Consider the following 19395-nt stretch of genomic DNA (forward strand, 5'->3'; position numbering starts at 1 on the left):
AGTGTTGAGTCCTAGGGCAGGAGAGGAGGGGAGGCAAACGAGTGCAGAGTTTTGCACTTGGGCCGGAGGAACCCCAGGCATCCCTACAGACTGGAAGGAGCGGTCCTTGAGAGCAGCCCTGTGGAGAAGGACCTGGGGGTCTTGATAGATGAAAAACTTAACGAGCCAGCAATGTGCCCTTGCGGCTCAGGAGGCAAATGGGATCCTGGGCTCCATCAGCAGAGGGGTGGCCAGCAGGGACAGGGAGGTGATTGTGCCCCTCTGCTCTGCTCTTGTGAGGCCCCATCTGCAGCACTACGTCCAGGTCTGGAGCCCCCAGTACAAGAAAGACAGGGAGCTGTTGGAGAGGGTCCAGAGGAGCCACAAAGATGATCGGGGGACTGGAGCACCTCCCCTAAGAAGACAGGCTGAGGGAGCTGGGCTTGTTCAGCCTGGAGAAGAGAAGGCTGCAGGGTGACCTCAGTGCAGCCTTTCAGTACCTAAAGGGAGCCTGCAGACAGGAGGGGAATCAACTCTTTGAAAGGGTAGATAACTGCAGGACAAGGGGAAATGGTTTTAAGTTGAGGGAGGGAGGATTTAGGTTGGATGTCAGGGGGAAGTTCTTTATAGAGAGAGTGGTGAGGTGCTGGAACAGCTGCCCAGAGAGGCTGTGGATGCCCCGTCCATCCCTGGAGGTGTTCAAGGCCAGGTTGGATGGGGCCCTGGGCAGCCTTGTCTAGCATTAAATGTGGAGGTTGTTGGCCCTGCATGTGGCAAGGGGTTGGAGCTTCGTGATCCTTGAAGTTCCTTCCAGCCCTGGCCATTCTGTGATTCTGTGAGTCGAACCCAGGCTTCGAACCCGCGTCCTCCGCATCAGTCAGCCCGGCCGCCGGGGGGCGCTCTAGCGCCGGCCGAGCCCGCGCATGCGCAGCAGGCTGTCCGCGGCGGCATGGCGGAGTCCGAGGAGGTGCGGAGCGGCGTGGGGTGCGGGGCGTGGGGTGCGGGGCCGCGCTTCGCCTCACCGCGCTCCATCTCGCCCGCAGGAGCCGCCCGAGGAGCCGCAGCTCCGGGACACCCCCGACGACATCTGCTTGGAGGCAGCGGCCAACGCCATCGCGCTGCACCCGCAGCGGGAGCTGCTGGCGGTGGGGGACGTGGACGGCGACGTGTATCTGTGAGTACCTGTGGGTACCTGTAAATACCTATGGCTACCTATGGGTATCTGTGAGTATCTATGGGTATCTGTGGGTATCTGTGGGTATCTGTGGGTACCTATGGGTATCTGTATTTATGGGTATCTGTGGGTACCTATGGGTATCTGTATTTATGGGTATCTGTGGGTACCTATGGGTACCCGTGGGCGCCCCGCACGGCCCCGCCCCGCCTCACGGCCGCCCGCAGGTACTCGTACTGCTGCGTGCAAGGGAACAACCGCCAGCTCTGGTCCTCGGGACACCACCTGAAATCGTGCCGCGATGTCGCCTTCTCCCAGGACGGGAACAGTGAGTGCGGGGCCGGCGGCGGGGCCGTGGCCGGGTCGGGGCCGCGCTGATGGCTCTCCGTCTCCAGGGCTGCTCACCGTGGCCAAAGACAAAGCCGTCCATGTGCTGGCGGTGGAGGACGGCCGCCTGGAGACGCGCATCGCCAAAGCCCACGGGTGCGTGCCGGGCCGGGCTGCGGGAACCCCGACTGCGGCTCAGCCCTCTGCTGACGCACGTGGTCCCGCAGCGCGGCCCTCAACTGCGTGCTGCCCGTCGATCAGCACCTCGTGGCCACGGGCGACGACAACGGAGAGCTCAAAGTGTGGGACCTGCGCAAGGGCAGCGCCGTGCTGGAGGCCCGGCAGCACGAGGAGTACATCAGCGCCATGGCCGTGGATGGGGCCGGGAAGATCCTGCTGACCGCCAGGTACTGCAGGGCTGGGACTGCCCGTGGTGGGCTTGGTGCTGCCCTGGGCCCCCACCCCACAGGGCCGTTCCATTTCCCGCAGTGGCGACGGCACCATGGGAGTCTTCAACATCAAAAGGCGCCGCTTCGAGCTGCTCTCAGAGCCGCAGAGCGGGGATCTGACATCGGTTGTGCTGCTGAAGGTAGGCTGGGGGCCCTGCAGCCCAGCACGAGCACAGCCCTGTTCTTTCCTTCCCATGCTCTGCCTCGTGTGTTCTGCCTGTGCTTTGGTCTCTCTCCCCTTCTTGCTTAGCGAGGGAAGAAAGTGGTGTGTGGCTCCAGCGAAGGAACCATCTACCTCTTCAACTGGAATGGTTTCGGGGCCACCAGTGACCGCTTCTCTCTGAGGGCCGAGTCAGTGGACTGCATGGTCCCCGTCACAGAGAGCATCGTGTGCACAGGATCCCTGGATGGGGTCATCAGGTCAGCACTGTGGGCGTGGGATCACAGAATCACATCATAGAATGGCCTGGGTTGAAAAGGGCCACAATGATCATCCAGTTTCAACTCCCCTGCTCTGCGCAGGGTCGCCAGCCACCAGACCAGGCTGCCCAGAGCCACATCCAGCCTGGCCTTGAATGCCTCCAGGGATGGGGCATCCACAGCCTCCTTGGGCAACCTGTTCCAGTGTCTCGCCACCCTCTGTGTGAAAATGATGCAATGGGGAGGGCTCTGGGGAGGGTGCAGAGCGAGATGAGCCTTGGAGAGCAGGGCAAGCAAAGCTTCTGCTCATGCTGGAAGGGTTGCATTGAGCTGGAGGGGTGGGCTTGCATTCCCCAAGGCTCTGCCCCTCACTGTGCTGTATCCATTCACTTTTCCCCAGGGCGGTGAACATTTTGCCCAACCGGGTGCTGGGGTGCGTCGGGCAGCACCTGGGGGAGCCCATTGAGCAGCTGGCTGTGGCCCCGGGTGGGCAGCTCCTGGCCAGCTGTGCCCACGACCAGAAGGTGAAATTCTGGGACATCTCCTCGCTGGGCTCCATAGTGGTGGATGAGTACCGCAAGAAGAAAAAGCGGGGGGGGCCACTGAAAGCCCTGAGCAGTAAGGCTGCAGGCAGCGGGGAAGACTTCTTTGCAGACCTGCGAGAGGAGCAGGAAGCCACAGCGGAGGCGACAACAGGGAGCGACAGTGACAGTGACTGAGGGGCTGCGGTCTGCTGGTGGCTGTGGACGTCCTGAGACTGGGAACAGAGCAGGGTGCTGGCGGAGATGGTGGGGTCAGTGAGAGAAAATGGGGCAGCTCCCGTCTGCTGTGAGATGTGAGGTTCCACGGGGTCGGTGAGGACTGTGCCGTGTCTCCTCCAGGCTGCAGCAGAGCCTGCACCGCATCCTGAGCAGATACATCAAGCATCGATCAACTGTTAAGCTTAGGCCTCAGAGGTATTAAAAATGTTGTGTCTTTTGGTTCCTAGCAGCTTGTGCTGATGGCTCGTCTTGCCCAAACTTCCCTGAGACTTTCCAGAACACTGGGGCCACTGCTGGGCACTGCGGTGATGCGAGTCCTCCCGATGGATGGGCCAGCATCCCAAACTGTAGCTCTCTTTGGCAGGAAACCTGCTTTTTTATCCCTCCTGACAGAGCAGCTGACCTCAGACTCCCAGGCTGCTCTGTGTCCCCTGCAGCAGGGAGGCTGTTGGCCTCCAGGTGCTGGAGGCACAGAGAGGCACTGGCAGCTCATACAGAGCAGGGCAAGGACCTGATTTCCCAGTGCATGGTGTGCGTTCCAACGTTGGGCTGAGTTACATCCCTGCTCTGAATCGTGTGCATTGAAAGAAGGGGAAGGGCAGTGTGTCCTGGTCCAACCCCTGGCACAGCTTGTAGGCTTCTCCCCTCGGATTATCCTGAGTTCTGGGCTCTGGCCAGCAGAGCCCTCGGGTGGGTGGAATTTGATGCATGGGACCTGGATGTGTGATGAGGCCACCTGCAGCATTGTTGCCAAGATGTGCCCAGAAATGACAGCCACAGTGGTGGACATTGGTGAGGGGAAGATGCTGATGAGGAGTGTGTGCAGGGCTGGAGCTCAGAGCACCACAGCATGCTAAGTGTGAGTGCAGCTGAGGTGTGAGTGCTGTCCTCCAGCTAGCTCACCTGTGCCTGCACGAGGGATATGTGCAGCCATTCCTTGCTTTGCTGCCCGCCTGCATGGAGAGGCACTGAGAGCAAGCAATTTCCTCCTTTCCTGTCACAGCAGGCCCTGCAAGAGTCTGTCCCCTTCCTTTTTACATCCCCTTTAGATAGCAAAAGGCTACTTTAAGCTCTCCCACAGTCTTCTCCATCTGCACAGCCCCAGCTCTCAGCCCGTCCTCACAGGGAGGTGTTCCACCCCTGGGAGCATTTCTGGGCCCTCCTCTGGACACATCCCAACAGCTCCATGTCTCTCCTATGCTGAGCACTCCCTATCCAGATGCAGCACTGCAGGTGAGGCACAGAGCAGAGGAGCAGATCCCCTCCACCACCCTGCTGGCCGTGCTGCTTTGGGTGCACCCAGGGCACGGTTTGCCCTCTGGGCTACGAGGGCACAGTGCTGGGTCATGTCCAGCTGCCACCCAGCAGTGCCCCAAGTCCTTTTTGGCAGGGCTGTGCTCCATCCTGTCACCCCTCAGCTTGCACTGACAGTGGCGGTTGCCACGGCCCAGGTGCCAGGCTGTGTGCTGGGCTTTGTTGAACCTCACGATGCTCTCCTGGGCCCACTGCTCAGTCTGGGTCTCTCTGAATGGCATCCCGTCCCTCGGTGTGTCCCCTCACAGCTTGCTGTCACCTGCAGACCGCTCAGGGAGCACTCGATACCACTCGGTGTCACTGATGAAGACGCTGGAGAGCACTGATCCCTGAAGTGGTTAAAAAGTAACGATGGGAACACACAAAATGGGCCAGGGGTGCCCGCGGGATCGAACCCCAGTCGGAGTCCACAATGCAAACATTTGAACCGAAGGAACCGCTGGGCTAAAGCCGGCCCAGGACGGGTGGCAGCTGCTGTGCCTCAGGAACTGTGCGCAGAGGTGACGTCGGGGTGACGTCAGCAGGAGCTAACCAATGTGGGCTTGGCTGCAGGATGGGATCCACCCAGGGAAAGCACAGCAACAAAACACAACATAACACCATCACAGCTTCCCAGGCTCCTTTAATAGCCAGCAGGTGGCCGCTGGCCTCCAGGCTGCGGGCAGCGCCTGCAGAACAGCCCAGGGTCCCGACTGTCTCATGGCAACAACGGGGCTGCAGGCACTGGGGCCCAGTGCCAGACCCCCAGCTCGCATCCTTCCAGGCAGCTGCTGCTCCTCTTGAGAGCCCTGCAGCACCACAGCAACACAAAACAACTTCATCAACAGGAAAACATGGAAGCAGGCAGGACGTGCCTGCTGCTCACAATGGATCCAGCGCTGGTGGGAATGGGGCAGCGCCCATGCCCTCCAGATGGCCCTTAAACAAACCCCAACGAACTCAAAACAAGGCTGAACAGGAACGCGGCCCCACTGGGCTCAGCTCTGCTCCATGGCGTGACAACGGGTGGCTCGGGTTCATTTCATAGTTGGGGCACCACGTGTGCCTGCATACACCCTCAATACCCTGCAGGAGAGAGCAGAGCACTCTTTCTCTCCCTCTGGCCCATCCCCAGCAGCCCCCAGCCCCAGGAGAGCCCCAGGTAGTGAGGGCAGGTGGGAACGGACTCACCCAGCATCATCAGGGCCAGCTGTGCTACCGCCTCTTTGATCTTCTCGTGCCCCGCGGTGCCCGACGTGTCCTCCCGCACCCACAGGAAGGTGCTGCAGGGCACGGGGTAGGATGGGATCACCACCTGGCCCCAGTACCGCTGCCAGCCGTCGGGCTCTGCCTGCACGCACCTGGTGAGGAAGCGTGGGCTCCCCAGGTGCAGCCGCCGGCACAAGGCCTGCAGTCGGCCCAGCGCACCGCGCAGCTCCGAGGACGGCAGCACCCGCTCGGGGCTCCCCAGGCGCTGCACGTTGCTGGGGGGCGGCTTCTTTCCACGCGCCCGCAGCTGCTCCTTCAGCTCAGGCTTCAGCCACTCCACCTTCGCCTTCTTGAAGAGGCCGACGTTCCCTAGGAGAGACCCACAGCAGCTGCACGCTCAGTCCGTCCCACCCCACCTCTAAGCCCAGCGGCCCCGCTGCCCCCCAGTACCTTCCACCAGGGCCTTCTTGGCCATGGCGGCAGCCCGGTGCGAGCCGTAGGTCAGCACGGCGACCTTGCCCTGCTTGCGGCCGGGGCTGTTGTGCAGCGTTAGGCCCAGCAGCCCCTCGGTGACCTCCAGCAGCATGGCGCCCAGCTCCCCGCGGCGCAGCGTGGCGGGCAGCCCGTTCACGCTCAGCTCGCACTTCTCGAAGCTCCGGCACACCAGGATGGCGCGGCCCTCCTGCACCTCCCAGTTGTTGAGGGCGGCGATGGCCTTCCCGGCGCTGCGCTGGTCGCTGTACTTGGCGTAGGCGAAGCCACGGTTCAGCCCGCTGAAGGTCAGCATGAGGCGGAACTCGTAGAGCTGCCCCACGCTCTGGAAGAGCGGGATGAGCGTGTCCTCATACAGGTCCCGCGGCAGCTTGGCGATGTACACCTCGGAGCCCGGGGGCGGCGGGCTGCCCACCCACCCTGCAGGCACACGGATGCAATGTCAGAGCACCGCCCACCCCTGGGCAGCGCCGCGCCGAGCCGCTGGCACCCACCTGGCGGAGGGCCGCCGTACCGCCGCTGCCCGTTCACCTGCACCAGGTCGATGCCGGTTTCTCTCACCCAGGTGAGCAGGGCCACCTTATTGGCCCGGTTGATGCTGCTGGTCCACTGCTGAGGGAGGGAGTGAGGAGGTCGGTGCTGCCCTGGGCAAAGCGTCCAGCTGCCCAACTGCAGGCATCCCAACCCCGAAGCGCGGCCCCCAGGCTGAGCACTGCGCTGCAACGTGGGGGAATGCGGGGCTGCTCTGCCCTCAGGTCGCACCCAAGGAGCTCTCCCGTTCCACTGCCTAACAGCAGCAGCTCTGGCAGAGCACATGGGTACCAACAGCTCCTCCAGAGATGTCTGCAAAGGCTCTGAGAGCAAAGATTTGGGTGCATCACAAGGCAGGGCGGGAGCAAAGTGCCGCTCTGAGCCATTGCACCGCGGTGAGCACAGCCCCAGGCAGGACGGGTGGGACACGGACAGCTAGCTCCCACCTCCAGCCTACCCCCCCGGCACACTGCGGCCTCAGGGAGGGACCGAGAACACCGCCCACGCGGCACCATCATCACTGAGCACCCATTAAGTACCGCCCGGTCTCATCAGCGCCTTCGAAGCGCCGGAGTTGTCCCAGAACCGTGGAGACGCGGCACGGAGGGACGTGGTTAGTGTGCATGGTGGGGGTGGGTCGATGACGGTAGAGCTCTTCTCCAGCCTTCACGACTCAACCGCTCCGGTCCCAGCTCACGCTAACACGCCGTCTGCTTGCATTTCACCCCCACGCACCGCCTTGTTTCTGTCCCCGCGGGGATCCGCCTTTCCCGACGCCCAGAACACCCCTCCGGACGCAGCCGCGGACCCTGCGGGGTCAGCTCCGAGCACAGCAGCCCCACGCGGGGCTCCCGACCCCGGCAGCGCCGCGCAGTGCGGTTCTGAGCCCCGACGGGCGCCGAGCCCCCAGCAGCCGCTCGAGCCCCTGCCCGGCCCCACGCGGTGCCCGCGAAGCCCGACGGCCGTTCCGTAACAAGCGGGGATCCCACGAGCGCGGCCTCGCCCCGCAGCCCCTTCCCGCACAGCACCCACCTCCTCCGCCATCGCCGCTCCTCGTGGCCCCCTCTCGGCTCTGGAACTTTCCGTGGCCCCCGCCCACCCTTGGGCTTCGACCGCCCCGCCCCGGGGAGGGAGGAGAGAGCGGAGGGCTGGGGGTGCAGCGCAGCCCCTCATCCTGCAGCGCTGCGCTCCTGGCGTGGGGCCGCCGAGGAACCGGCGGGAGCAGAGGTGGGCAGGTGAGAGGAAGGAAGAAAAGGCGAGGCGTGGGATGGACGAGATTTATTGGTCGTCGGAACATTTGGCATGGGATAAGGTCAACCCCTCCGCAGCCAGAGCAGAAACGCTGGGCCGGACACTTATTGAACGCGAAGGGCACAAGGAGCTCAGCCAAGAGCCTGGGGGCTGCTGGCAGCGAGGGGCTCCTCCGGTCATGGCACAGCTGCAGACAGGAGGGAGGGCAGCGTGTGCCAGAGCCGCTCACAAAACATCTTTGCAATGATGCAGCCCAGGGCCGGGCGTTTCATAGGAGTGAGTGCAGCCTCTCTGCTCCCGCTGAGAAGGGGAGGACGCAAGACAAAGAATAAATACAACCTCCAAAGGCTTCCCTGACCCTGCACCTGCTGCCAGCTGGCTGGGTGGTGGAGCCAAGCAGCCTGGTGGGTACAGGACTACGTCTGTTCACCAGAACCCAGCGACAAGAGCTGTCCAGGTGGGCACTAAAGCTGACTTGTTCGCCTCCTGATCTCCTCCACGAGGCTCTCCCTGCGGATGTTGACCTACACAGAAAGCAGAAGGTTCCATAATTACAACACAAGCAGCTGGCTGCACGGTCCCTGAGGAATGGCCCATGCTGTAATTCACGGCCTTTGGTGAAATTGTGCCACCGTGGCACCAGTCCCTCTCTGGGGATCAAGCAGGCAGCAGCATACACAGAGCTGGACTCTGCTCCATGACAGTAAGCACTGTAAGTAACCCTCCCACCCAATGACCAAGCACAACACTCGTCCACTCTTTCCAAAACTGAGGCCAGCACGTAGATGGCCACCGGGTCCCCTCCTTGTTCCAGCAGGGCACTTCCAGGCCCCTCCCGTACCCTGGAAGGAACATGGAAGCAGCCATAGAGCAATGCTGACCTTCCCTCACTGCAGGCCCTTGAGCTTTTAACTCTCCTCTGGGTACCAAACTCAAAGTACGGACCTGCACCACTTCCCAGAGCTGTACGCAACCTGCCCCAATGGCTGAACAGGGCATGGAAGGCAGATCTGAGCTGGGATGGAAGGTCGGGCAGCCCTCACCCCCTCTGAGTCACCAGAGCCTCACCTCCTCCCTGGTTGCCACCACCCGCAGCTTGACAACTCCATCCTTGAGCTCCTGCTCTCCCACAATGGCCACAAGGGGAATGCCCGTGTCCTCGCAGTACTGCAGCTGATTCAGGAGCTTGGGGTTCTTCTTGTACAGTACTTCTGCCTGGAAGGGAACCAGAGCACAAGGCTGCTCTCAGCACTGGCCTGTTGCTCTGTGCCCCATCGTTCCATCAGCATTTCCAGACCAGTCCAATTGCTATCCCGTGAATGGGAGGTATGTACAGACTGGCTGACATCAAAAGGCAGGGCACTGCAGCTAGAAAGTAATGCAGCACAGCTCAGAGGAACTTGGAAGACACTGCTGCTCCTGGGAAAGCACCAGGTTGTCAGCTCTAGTGTGTGTCAGACCAGGACTGACATCTGTGGTGTTCCTGAGGCTCAGAAGCCCTGTGGAGCATCCCTTCTCTGCTGGGTCTCACGGCAGACTACCTGCAGCAGGAGCAGTGCACAGACACAGGTGGCTTTTTAGACAATGGAAAACACAGCCCAGGCTCCTCCCCTCCTTGCAAGTCTCTGCAACATCGTGTTTTCTGGTGGAAGTGGCACACGACATCACAGCTGCAGAGGTTGAAGTGCTGCCCTGCTTTGGCAATCCATCCTGAGCATCCACAACAGCCTCTGCTGCAGTGTAGGGCCAAGCAAGTCGTATCACCCAGCACCCCCTGGAAAACACCTCATCTAGGACACAAAGAGGCAAGCTCCATTCAGAAAGGCAGTCTGCTGCCCATCCTCTCCCTGTGATTCCTTCCTCCCAGAGCAAAGTCAGATGTCGTCCATTTCTGGGTGTAAGAAAGAAGAGAACGGAGCAGGCAGCTCCTGACGTGGCCGTCACCTGATTATACCTTGATTCCAGCATCCCACAGCTCAGAGATGAGCTTCAGCCGCTCTTCAAGGAGCTTCTTTTGGGCAGAGGCCACGAGCACTTGTGTCTCTGTTGTCCTGATCTTCTCCTCCGAGGCCTAGAAAGTGGACAAGACTCAAAAGATTCTACAGACACACAGACATATCCAAGGCTCTAAGAACACTTTGGGCAGTCAGTGCCCAGGGACCCATCCTAGAATCTCAACACCTGTGATTGTTCCACGTTCTGGTGCTTATCCTAGCCTCCTTTCTGTGCTTGCAGGTGTGCACAGGCTGGAGAACATGCTGAGAATGACTAATTTCACTGCCAACCTCTGCCTACATTGTCCCTCCAGACCCAAGGGCCTGCAGCCTCTGGGAGATCTCTTTGGAGTGGCTGAGAGCAGCAAGCCCTGTGGGAGCTGCACATTCTACAGCTGGGCTTGTAACTATGGGTTAGGCTAACAACAGCAAGCTGAGATGTCCCAGCTCTGTCAGTCTCAGTTGGGTCAGGATGCCAAGAGCTTTCCCCACAACAGGACTGTGGGGAAGGAAAATGCATGGCAGCGTTTTGGAATCCTAACCAAGACCTCTTTAGCATCCATGAACGGGACTGAGAACAAATGGGTAGAACAGCTCTGAGGAGGAGGGAAGAGGAAAATCGTACCTCAAACCCTGACAAAGGCACTGTACTCCCTACCATGGGACATCCAGCCCCTATCGGGTTTTTGTAGTGCTCTCAGCAGGATGGGCACATGTGCAAGACTGTTTGCCCATGAACCTTGCAGTACTGGCTTGCCATCGAAGCGTTGTGGTCACAGGGATGCCTAGTGCAGGGGGAACACTGGGGCATCTGACCAAGGCACCTTATACAGCTGGAAATCAGTGCTCCCTCCAGCTGGAGCTGTAATGGGGACTGCAGAAAAGGGATCATGTCTGATGCCAGAGAAAACAGGAGACTGAACTTGTTTTGACTTCTTACTGTAGGGCACAGCAGGGGCCTGGATAGGTTCTCTATCAAAGACCCACTTCAGCATTTGCTGGACTGGAATAAATGCATGGGGAGAATGCAAACCCTGTGCTTAGCTGAGAACCAGTGCACTCACCTCCAGTCTCTGCTCAAGGATGGAGAAGATCCGCTCAATCCCAATGCTGACCCCCACACATGGCACCTTCCGTCCCTTGGGATCAAACATTCCCACCAGCCCATCATAGCGACCGCCTCCAGCCACGCTCCCAACACTGACTGACTCCTCTCCATGGTCATTCTCCTGCTGCAGCAGGACAGCCTCATATATCACCCCTGTGTAGTAATCCAGGCCTCGTGCTAGGCTCAGGTCAAAGGAGACCTGCAGGACACAAAAGAAAGCCCTTCAGCAACTGTGGACAGGGGTCCAGGGCTGCCCAGCCAGCAGGGCAGCACCCCCTCCTGCCTCTGCTCCTGCTCACCTTCCCCGCGATGCCAAACAGCGTCAGGTACTCAAACAGCAGCTTCATGTCCCCCAGCCCCTCCTTGGCCAGCTTGTTCTGGGACAGCTTTGGGTCCTGGAGAAGCTGCTCAATCAGGTCCATGCCACCTGCAGGGACAAGTTGTGTCTCAGGTCAGCCAGCGCGGCAGCACCTGCAATGACCCAGGCTGCCACGTGTGCTGCTTTGTGCCCCTCCATCCCTGCCCAGGTCACACCTGTCCCGGCCTGCCTGGCATGGAGGAGAGCAGCTGCACTCATGGGGAGAGCAACAGAGCAGGAGGGAGGGCAAGGGCTGGATCCCACCGTGCTCACCATGAAGCTGGACGTACTCCCCGATGCGATCTGCAGCCTCAGGTGAGAGACCCTTCTCTCCTACCATCTCACTCCTCACTTCCTCCCACGGCATCTGTGAGGGGTGAGAACGATATCAGCCACTGCCTCAGGGATGTGGTCTCTCCTGAGGAAGGTCTCTGATAGCACTGCCCCATACAGGGGATCAAACACCTGCCCTCAGCACATCTCTGCAGTGCTGAACTCCATCCGCACTGAGGTGATTAAAAGGTTCATGAGTGAAGCAGCAGATTAAATGCCCTCAGGCACGGCTGTAACTCCATCTCTTGCACTTCTACATGGTGTTTTTGTATCCTAATCCTGCAGTCACCAAAGCTGCCCAAAAACTTGAAAGCCCCAAGACTTGCACTGAGCAGTATGTTCTTCCTGTGACTGCACGTGCCCTGTTGGGATGCTGCACCAGCACCAAACTGTGTTCCTAGGAAAACAACCTTGCACTGATGACAGCAGCAGATGAAAGTGAAGACATGCTATGAGGATGCACACACTGCAGCACATATCAAACTGACCACCCCTCCCCTGCCCAGAGGGCAGGAAAGTGCTGCTGATAATTTTTTTCAGGCTTGTATTTCTGGTCTCTTACACCTTCTCACTCCAAATGCATTCCTCTGCCTCCCGCTGAACACTGTAGCCTTGCCCATATGTGTCCTCCTCACTTCCCTTTGCTGCATCTCTGACGTCCCTATCTCCCGCAGGTCCCAAACCAGCCACAACTGTGTGCTGTACACTGAAGTCCTGATCATGCTCAAAAGCTGCTGCAGGCTCTGTGCTCTCAGCCAGAATGCCAGACGTCACGTTGCCCATTGAGAACAGCACTCGCTTGCATGCAGTGCTTATGAATAGGTCACAGCTGTGACCTCACTGAGAGCCCACAGGACAGAGACTCACAGAGCAGCCCATACCTTATCGAGTTTGTCAACACTGGAGCAGATCGTTCGGAACTTGCTGTCTGGGACACCACAAACTGCAAACATCCCATCAAGGATGCGCCGATCGTTGACCTGGAAGACAAGGAGAAAGCCATTTACCACAAGCTCAAGCAAGTGCTTGAGATGAGCTCAGTTTTTCTTCTCTCTAGTTCTAAGCACAGAAGAGAGAAACTAGCAGCCATCCTACCTCCATGGGAAACTTGTGCCCCAGAAACTCTGGCGTTCTGATGTTCAGGTTATATCTCAGTGCAAATCCAGGGTGAAACAAAGACAGCTCTAAGCATTTTCAAAACCTTCTGCCCACATACCTCTCTAAATGCTCAAGAAACCACAGTTGGAAGGGGGTAAAGTTTCACTGTGAATTAGGAGAGGAAAAGTGAGAAAATAAAATTTGCAAGAATGTGGTGAGTCAGAGTCAGCTGGAACAGCAAAGAGAAGCAAGGATGGCAGAAGAATCAAACTAACAGTTACTTGAAATCAGCCTGTGGGGAGGCTGCCAACATTTTTTGCTGCTTATAGCTTCTTGGTAATTTCTCTCTCCCCATTCCTGGGGAGCTAAGCTGCCTCTCCCCTGAGAGCAGCCAGCTAAGTCAAACTGTCAGGCTTGGGGAGAGCCATCACATTCTCCTCCTGGAGCTGCTGACACTCAGAAAGAAGGAAAAGCAGCAGCACTACAATGGGTTGATCTCAGCTGACTACCAGGCACCCACCAACCTGCTCTCCACAGGAGGGGAGATGAAAAAGCTCGTGGGTCTGGCCAAAGACAGGAAGATCACTCACCGGTTACCATCAAGGGCAAAGCAGACTTTGGCTGGGGGAAGATTAATTTGTAGCCTATTAAAAATTGAGTAGGAAAGCAAGCAAGAAAGAACAAACTAACCTTCCCCTCACCGCTCCTTCCCAGGCTCAACTCCCTACTTTTCTGTCTCCTCTGTACATCCCTGTGAGCACTGCGTGTGGATGGAGACCACAACACACGGTCTCTTCTTCTCCCTTCACCTCGTGCTCCTCCCTGACCCGGTGTGGGCTCTGGCCTCCAGCACACAGCCCTTCCCAAACTGATCCCTCTACAGATCTGCCTGTTGCAGTGCAAGGTGCTCCAGAGGTTCCAGCAGGCTGCAGAGATACAACCTGCTGCTCCCTTGGCTGCACAAGAAGTTCTGCTCTGGCACAAACGTGGCTTGGGCCAGTGATGATTCCCTCTAGAGTTGGCTCTGTCCAACACGAGGGCAGCCCCTGATCTCTTCTTGCAGTGCTCACACTACCAAACCTGGCCATGTAAATCCAATACAGGAGCCTACAAATCATCTCATATGTGGATTTGTAAAAATAGCTCAGGAACAGACCGGACTTAGGAGATTAATTCACTGTGTTCCCTGCACTGCCAGTACAAGAACAAAGGGACACTGGATACTTTAAAACCTTGCTCTAAGATTTTCCTTTTCCTTTTTCTTTTTTTGATAGCGCAAGTCAATTCCATGGTTTAATTATGTTCTGTAAGAGAAGGTTATTGAGACCAAGAGCTTAGCTGAATTCAACATTGCATGGGTAGCGAGAGCACGCACGGTTAAATTAGACAGAAACAAAGACTTGGGAGGATGTAACCCTCCAGCATCAGTATATCCCAACAGTCCCCCACAGAAGACACAGAGTCCTTTCTACTGCAGACAAGTTATTCTGCTGTTCCCCATTGCTGGGATGCCTGCTCATCCTCAAAGACCTTTTCTGTGGCCACTGGCCAAACACAACCCAGCTGCACTAGATCTAGAGAGGCAGTTCCTAAGCACAGCACTTCAGCTCATCTCTGACAGGTCCCTGGGCAGGTAACCGAGCACAGGACAGGGCTGGCAGTTCAGGGTGCAGCACCCAGCCCACACTGTTCCTTCCCTGCATAGCACAGCAACCCTGCTGACCTCCAACACATCAGGCCCTCCTACCCACTGCTCTCCTACAGCCTTCCCATCCCGGCTGAGCACCATGTGCTGCCACACCAGGGTAAGAGAGGTGTTTTGAAGCACACAGCAAGCTCAGCCTAATCCCCATTAGAGCACTGCTCTTCCTCTGGAAGGGGCTCAGTACTGGGAAGGAGGTGATGGAAGGCAGGAGTTTGCTCGTGGCATGGCGCACACACACAGGAGATATCCCTCCTAAAGGGACAGAGACAGCTGTGACAAGGGCAGGAACCCTGGGCTGGAGATTGTATTTAACTGCAGGCAGTGAATGTAACAGTCAGCTTTTTCCTTGACTGCTGGATGTTTTGCAGGTGACCGTGGCAGATGCTACAGAGAACTCTGCTAATTACGGCCTCAGGAAACCTCCTCGCATTCCCACCTCAGAGGTCCTGAGATGACGCACAGCCTCTTAGCACGTACACCACAAGAGGGCAGAGAGGCAAGGTGACAAGCGCTCCGGATCTGGCCTCAGTGGGCAGGTGCTACAACCACCCAGTGCAACCGCCGCTGCCTCCCACTGTGGCCCAAAGACACCTGCCTGAGGACCCAGTCCTGGCCTCACCTTAATGAGGAAGTCCCCAAGCTGCAGGTCACTCAGGATCTCGTGCACTATCTTCAGGCACTCAGCATCTGGAATCATCGGGTCAAACTGCCCGGCGATGTCAAAATCCTGAGGCACAAGAAAAGGCAGAGAGCACTTCAGCACTGCTGGTATGGCTGCAGCCACAGCTTCGACTCTGCTGTTAAAAGCACTTTGTTTACAAAAGGCAGCAAAAACAGGGCGGAAAAACAACAACAAAGACAGAGATCATCAAGAACAAATAAATTGAACAAAGGAATCAGAAAGGAAAGGAGATTTTGATCCTCAAAATGTTCTTTTTTATTTTCCCCTTCTAAATGAACAAGCAAATCAGGATACTGCTAAGGCACACTGGGAATAAGACAGCAGAAGTGATCTCAACTGACACAAAACCGAAGTTTCAACTGCAAAGACAGAAAATGAAATCAAAATCTCTGAGTGGCCTCCACCGTGGATTGCCAGAAAAAGCACCAGTATGTACAGCTACAGCTTACTAGCACGATGTTTCAGTACCCCGTGGTAGGAAAACAGGACAGACAGCATCAAAATTCAGAGAAGAAAAACACAGAAGCAAAAGGAAACCTTCTGTTCACCTCCCATTTACAAATCCCCAAACGCAGTTTTCTATCAGACTTTGAGTAAAAGAACAATTAGGGACATGGGACTGAATGGTGAGTAAATTTCAGTGCAGTTTCACCAAGCTTCCAAAATAAAATGGGACAATGGAGAAGGAACGAATTGTGATTGCATCAGTCAGTCCTCTGATAGCTGAACTTGAAGAGGGTTGATGCAATCCCCATGGAAGCTGGGCAGGACATTGGGGAAAAAAAAAACACACAAATATTCAAGGGCTGCTCAGTCACACTTAAGAAAGGATGCAGAAAACAGCTACAAGGTACACCAGGTACTAGAGAGCAGCAAAGCAAAGCAGCTCCAGGGAGAGCAGGTAACAGCTTGACCCACCTAGGCTAGGAGAGGAAGACTGCTCTAAACATTTCCAAAAGGCTCATTTGGGAAAGGGAAGAAACCAGTATCTAGGGACACCCACTTAAATAGGAGAGCACCATTTGAAGAACTGCACTGGCACAAGGAAAAGTGAACAGTCAAACACAAGTTTTGCCTGGATGCAAGAAGACTTCCCAGTTAGCCTACAAATGAGACCTTGGAAATATCCCAAGTTGTCTGAAAAAGGGAATCCACCAAGGTCAGAAGCTGGAAGGTATCATCAGGAATTTTATGAGAAAGCAGAAATATTCTCAGTTAAGTTTACTTGTGGCACAAAGCCCTCGGAGTGGTGTTAGCACAGTGGAACAAATCCATTCCTCAGGGCTACCACACTTGTCTGGGAAAGTCACAGAGGAAATTGCTTTCTTTGTTCTGTAATTTGGCCTCTGGGTTTTCCCTTACTTTGAAATAAAATGGACTAAGCGTGGGATGGATGCAATGGGTGCTGTGGCTAAGTTGCTCCTCTGGCAAGAGCTGAACAGCTGAGTGTGTGAGCAAGATGCATGAACCAGATTTGGGATCCCCAGGAAATTCTTCCCCTCAATCAAACTGGCAAGCACTGTGAGATGGAGCAAGGAGCTGCTGCCCTCCACAGTGCAAAGTGCCACCCATACCCAGAAGTTACAATGGCTCAGACCCCTGGCAAAGCACTGCTCTGTGCTACAGCCAACGATCTCAGCCTCTCCCACTCTTGAGCTGCTTTTCAAACCCGAAGGGGAACGTGATGGAGACGAGGAGCTTCCCAGAGCTACAGGGAAGGTGGCTGCAGGATAACAGCCACAGTCCTACGTCCCCACAGCCACTGCCCAGCCTCCAGCACTGCAGCTGCCACACTCACACACTGGTAGAACTCCCTGTAGCGGCCCCTGGTCATGGCCGGGTTGTCCCGTCTGTACACCTTTGCGATGTGGTAGCGCTTGATGTTGGTGATTTTGTTCATTGCCAAATAGCGAGCGAAGGGCACCTGCGACCCAGGGTTAAGGATGGGAAGGAGGAGGGATCACCCCACCCAGTTATCAGCCATGGGCAGTGTTGCAGCCTCGCTGTCTCCCCAGCACAGGCACACGGCACCACACATGGCACACACCTGTGGGTCAAAGCAACAGCTAAGAGATGCTGGACTGGTCACAGCTCCTCAAGGTCTCCACAAACACCCCAGATACAGCCCGCACATCCTGCCACACTGACCTTATGGGCACCTTTCAGCGCTGCCTCACCGCCTAGTCTGGGTACCCTGCTGTAGAAAGAACTCCGCTCAGCAGAGATCTTCCTTCTCTCTACCTACCAGCGTTACTTTGACTAATTTAAGCAACAGGCAGCATAAATAACTAAGCAGCAGTTCTGCACCCACTGTGCCACATTACCTTTTCACATTCTCCCTGCCTGGAGGGGGTCAGTACCAAGGGGTTGCCCTCCCACCCTCCTCCTCCCTGCTGCTCTGGGCAGCGCTGCCACAGAAGGAGGGCAGCAAAGACAACAACCCCTCAGCACTGGCTGAGGATTGCAGGATACAGTTAGGTCATAGCGCAGGGACAGCAGCTCTCCTCCTTGATCTTTCAGATCATAGATAAGCTTCGAGTCCTCTCCATATTTCCCCGTCAGTGTCTCCTACAGAGAAAAAAAAAAAAAAAAAAAAAAAAGGACACACAAACAAACAGCATCTTCAGTGTCAAGTGATGAACCCTAAAGCACAGAGAATAAAGAGAGAAAGGAAAGAGAGAACACCTAGAAGATGAAAGGAGAACGCTCAGCCATAAAGAGGGGCTTCCAAGTGCGAGGTCCCCATCAGCTCAGCTGATGTGTTGCACTCTCACTCACCTTCAGCTCAAACACTGGTGTGTCGATGACCTCTGCTCCATGGCGCTTGAAGCAGGTGATGATAGCAATGAAGACTCTCTCACGAATGGCCATTTGCTTGGGGCCATAGTCCCGTGTGCCCTGGGACGTGGTGAGGGAAAGAAGAGCAAAGAGCACGTTGGGTTAGAAGTACGTAATGACAGACAGATGTGAGAAGCGATGCAAAGAATCCATCGCTTAAAAGGCCAGAAAGATCAGGCCTGTATTTTGACAATCTGATATTCATTAAATTCACCAGTATGGGTCCCTTTTTTACTATTCCCCACTGTTAAGAGTCGCTGAATTATTGCAGTGACAGCCTTTAGGTTTCCAGGCACACGTAACTCACTGTCAATTAACTGGTCCTTTCATTTTCAAGGGCCCAACAATCAGTGGAAGCAGACAGCAGGAGCAGCCCACCAGGGTGGTGCAGCAACGAGGGGCTTGCAGCACTGCACTGGTGCAGCTGGGACAGGCTGGAAACACAAACCATTCTTCCTGACACCCAGAGAGCCACAAAATCCTCATTCTGCATATTTGAATAGCGAGACCTTTCTCTTCCCAGGCCCCGCACCACAGTCTGCGTTCACTAAAACAAGGAAATGGACAAGGGAGGCAGTCCTGAAGCATGTCCTTTAAGTCACTGGCATTAAGGCCACAGTTTTTATACAGCAACCTGTACTCATATTATCCATAACCATCTCCACGCCCCAGCACCAAAGCAGTGCCTTTCAGGACAGCTGCTAGCGTTGAAATACGAAGAACGCAAAGAGCCTTCAGCACAAATCGCATTCCCAGCCGCGCAGGGAGGGCTGCCGGAATAGCACAAAGCAACGCCCGCGGCCGGACAGAGCTGCGCTGGGCAAAACGGCCGGACAGAGCTGCGCTGGGCAAAACGGCCGGACAGAGCTGCGCTGGGCAGAACGGCCGCTCCCCGCATCTCCACTCGGGGCAGCGAGGCGGAGCGGCACGGCGCCCGGCGGAGCTCACCTTGGGGGTCTTGAGCACGAACTTGTGCTTCCCCTCCTCTCCGCCCAGCCGCGCCTTCATCTCCAGCAGCTTCGCCACTTCCTTGGCGATCTGCGAGGGAAAGAAAGGCTCGGTGAGCCCGGCGAGCCCCGCGCGCACCGGGCCCCTCCCCTCAGAGCGCAGCCGCACCTCGTCGGGCTCGGCCTTGTCCTGCTTCAGCCGCCGCACCACCTCCGCCTGCTCCCGCACCGCCGCCTCGTCCGCCATCGCCGCCTCTGTGCCCCGCCGCGCATGCGCATTACCGCTCCCGACGGCTCCCGAGACCGCGCCTGCGCACTGCCTCGCCTCGGACTACACATGCGCACTGCCGCTCCGGACGGCTCCCGGATCGGCACCTCCACGTTGTCTGGCCCCGGACTGCACATGCACACTGCCGCTCCGGACTGCTCCCGGAACTGCACCTGCG

At 57.0% G+C, this 19395-nt stretch overlaps 3 protein-coding genes across 5 annotated transcripts; 1 reads left to right on the forward strand and 2 right to left on the reverse strand.

Annotated features, from left to right (window-relative positions):
- The first annotated feature begins 794 nt into the window (after nt 1-794).
- WDR55 (WD repeat domain 55) lies at nt 795-3336 on the forward strand. Of its 2 annotated transcripts, XM_085236362.1 has the most exons (8): nt 795-946; nt 1023-1153; nt 1381-1481; nt 1549-1636; nt 1708-1887; nt 1970-2069; nt 2180-2349; nt 2750-3336. In XM_085236362.1, the coding sequence occupies exons 1-8, from the start codon at nt 929-931 to the stop codon at nt 3066-3068; spliced, it is 1107 nt and encodes a 368-aa protein (XP_085092488.1). In that variant the 5' UTR covers nt 795-928; the 3' UTR covers nt 3069-3336. The 2 variants fall into 2 exon arrangements, with proteins under 2 accessions (XP_085092488.1, XP_085092489.1); XM_085236363.1 differs by lacking the exons at nt 795-946; nt 1023-1153 and adding an exon at nt 1199-1251 and having other exon boundaries at nt 1288-1481.
- A 1652-nt stretch (nt 3337-4988) lies between these two features.
- DND1 (DND microRNA-mediated repression inhibitor 1) lies at nt 4989-7679 on the reverse strand. Its single transcript, XM_085236924.1, has 5 exons — nt 7668-7679; nt 6599-6716; nt 6063-6524; nt 5595-5981; nt 4989-5489 (listed from the first exon to the last, which is right to left on the reverse strand). Exons 1-5 carry the CDS (start codon nt 7677-7679, stop codon nt 5482-5484), a joined length of 987 nt encoding a protein of 328 aa, XP_085093050.1. The 3' UTR covers nt 4989-5481.
- A 219-nt stretch (nt 7680-7898) lies between these two features.
- Nucleotides 7899-19283, reverse strand: HARS1 (histidyl-tRNA synthetase 1). Of its 2 annotated transcripts, XM_085236467.1 has the most exons (13): nt 19119-19280; nt 18951-19040; nt 17943-18062; nt 17637-17732; nt 16963-17088; nt 15102-15209; nt 12561-12659; nt 11620-11713; nt 11288-11415; nt 10945-11187; nt 9841-9957; nt 8955-9101; nt 7899-8410 (listed from the first exon to the last, which is right to left on the reverse strand). In XM_085236467.1, exons 1-13 carry the CDS (start codon nt 19194-19196, stop codon nt 8351-8353), a joined length of 1506 nt encoding a protein of 501 aa, XP_085092593.1. In that variant the 5' UTR covers nt 19197-19280; the 3' UTR covers nt 7899-8350. The 2 variants fall into 2 exon arrangements, with proteins under 2 accessions (XP_085092593.1, XP_085092594.1); XM_085236468.1 differs by lacking the exons at nt 16963-17088; nt 17637-17732 and having other exon boundaries at nt 19119-19283.
- Nucleotides 19284-19395: the final 112 nt, after the last annotated feature.

This window comes from Meleagris gallopavo, chromosome 15, assembly GCF_905368555.1.
Source record: "Meleagris gallopavo chromosome 15, MGAL_WU_HG_1.1, whole genome shotgun sequence".
Classification (NCBI taxonomy): Eukaryota; Metazoa; Chordata; class Aves; order Galliformes; family Phasianidae; genus Meleagris; species Meleagris gallopavo.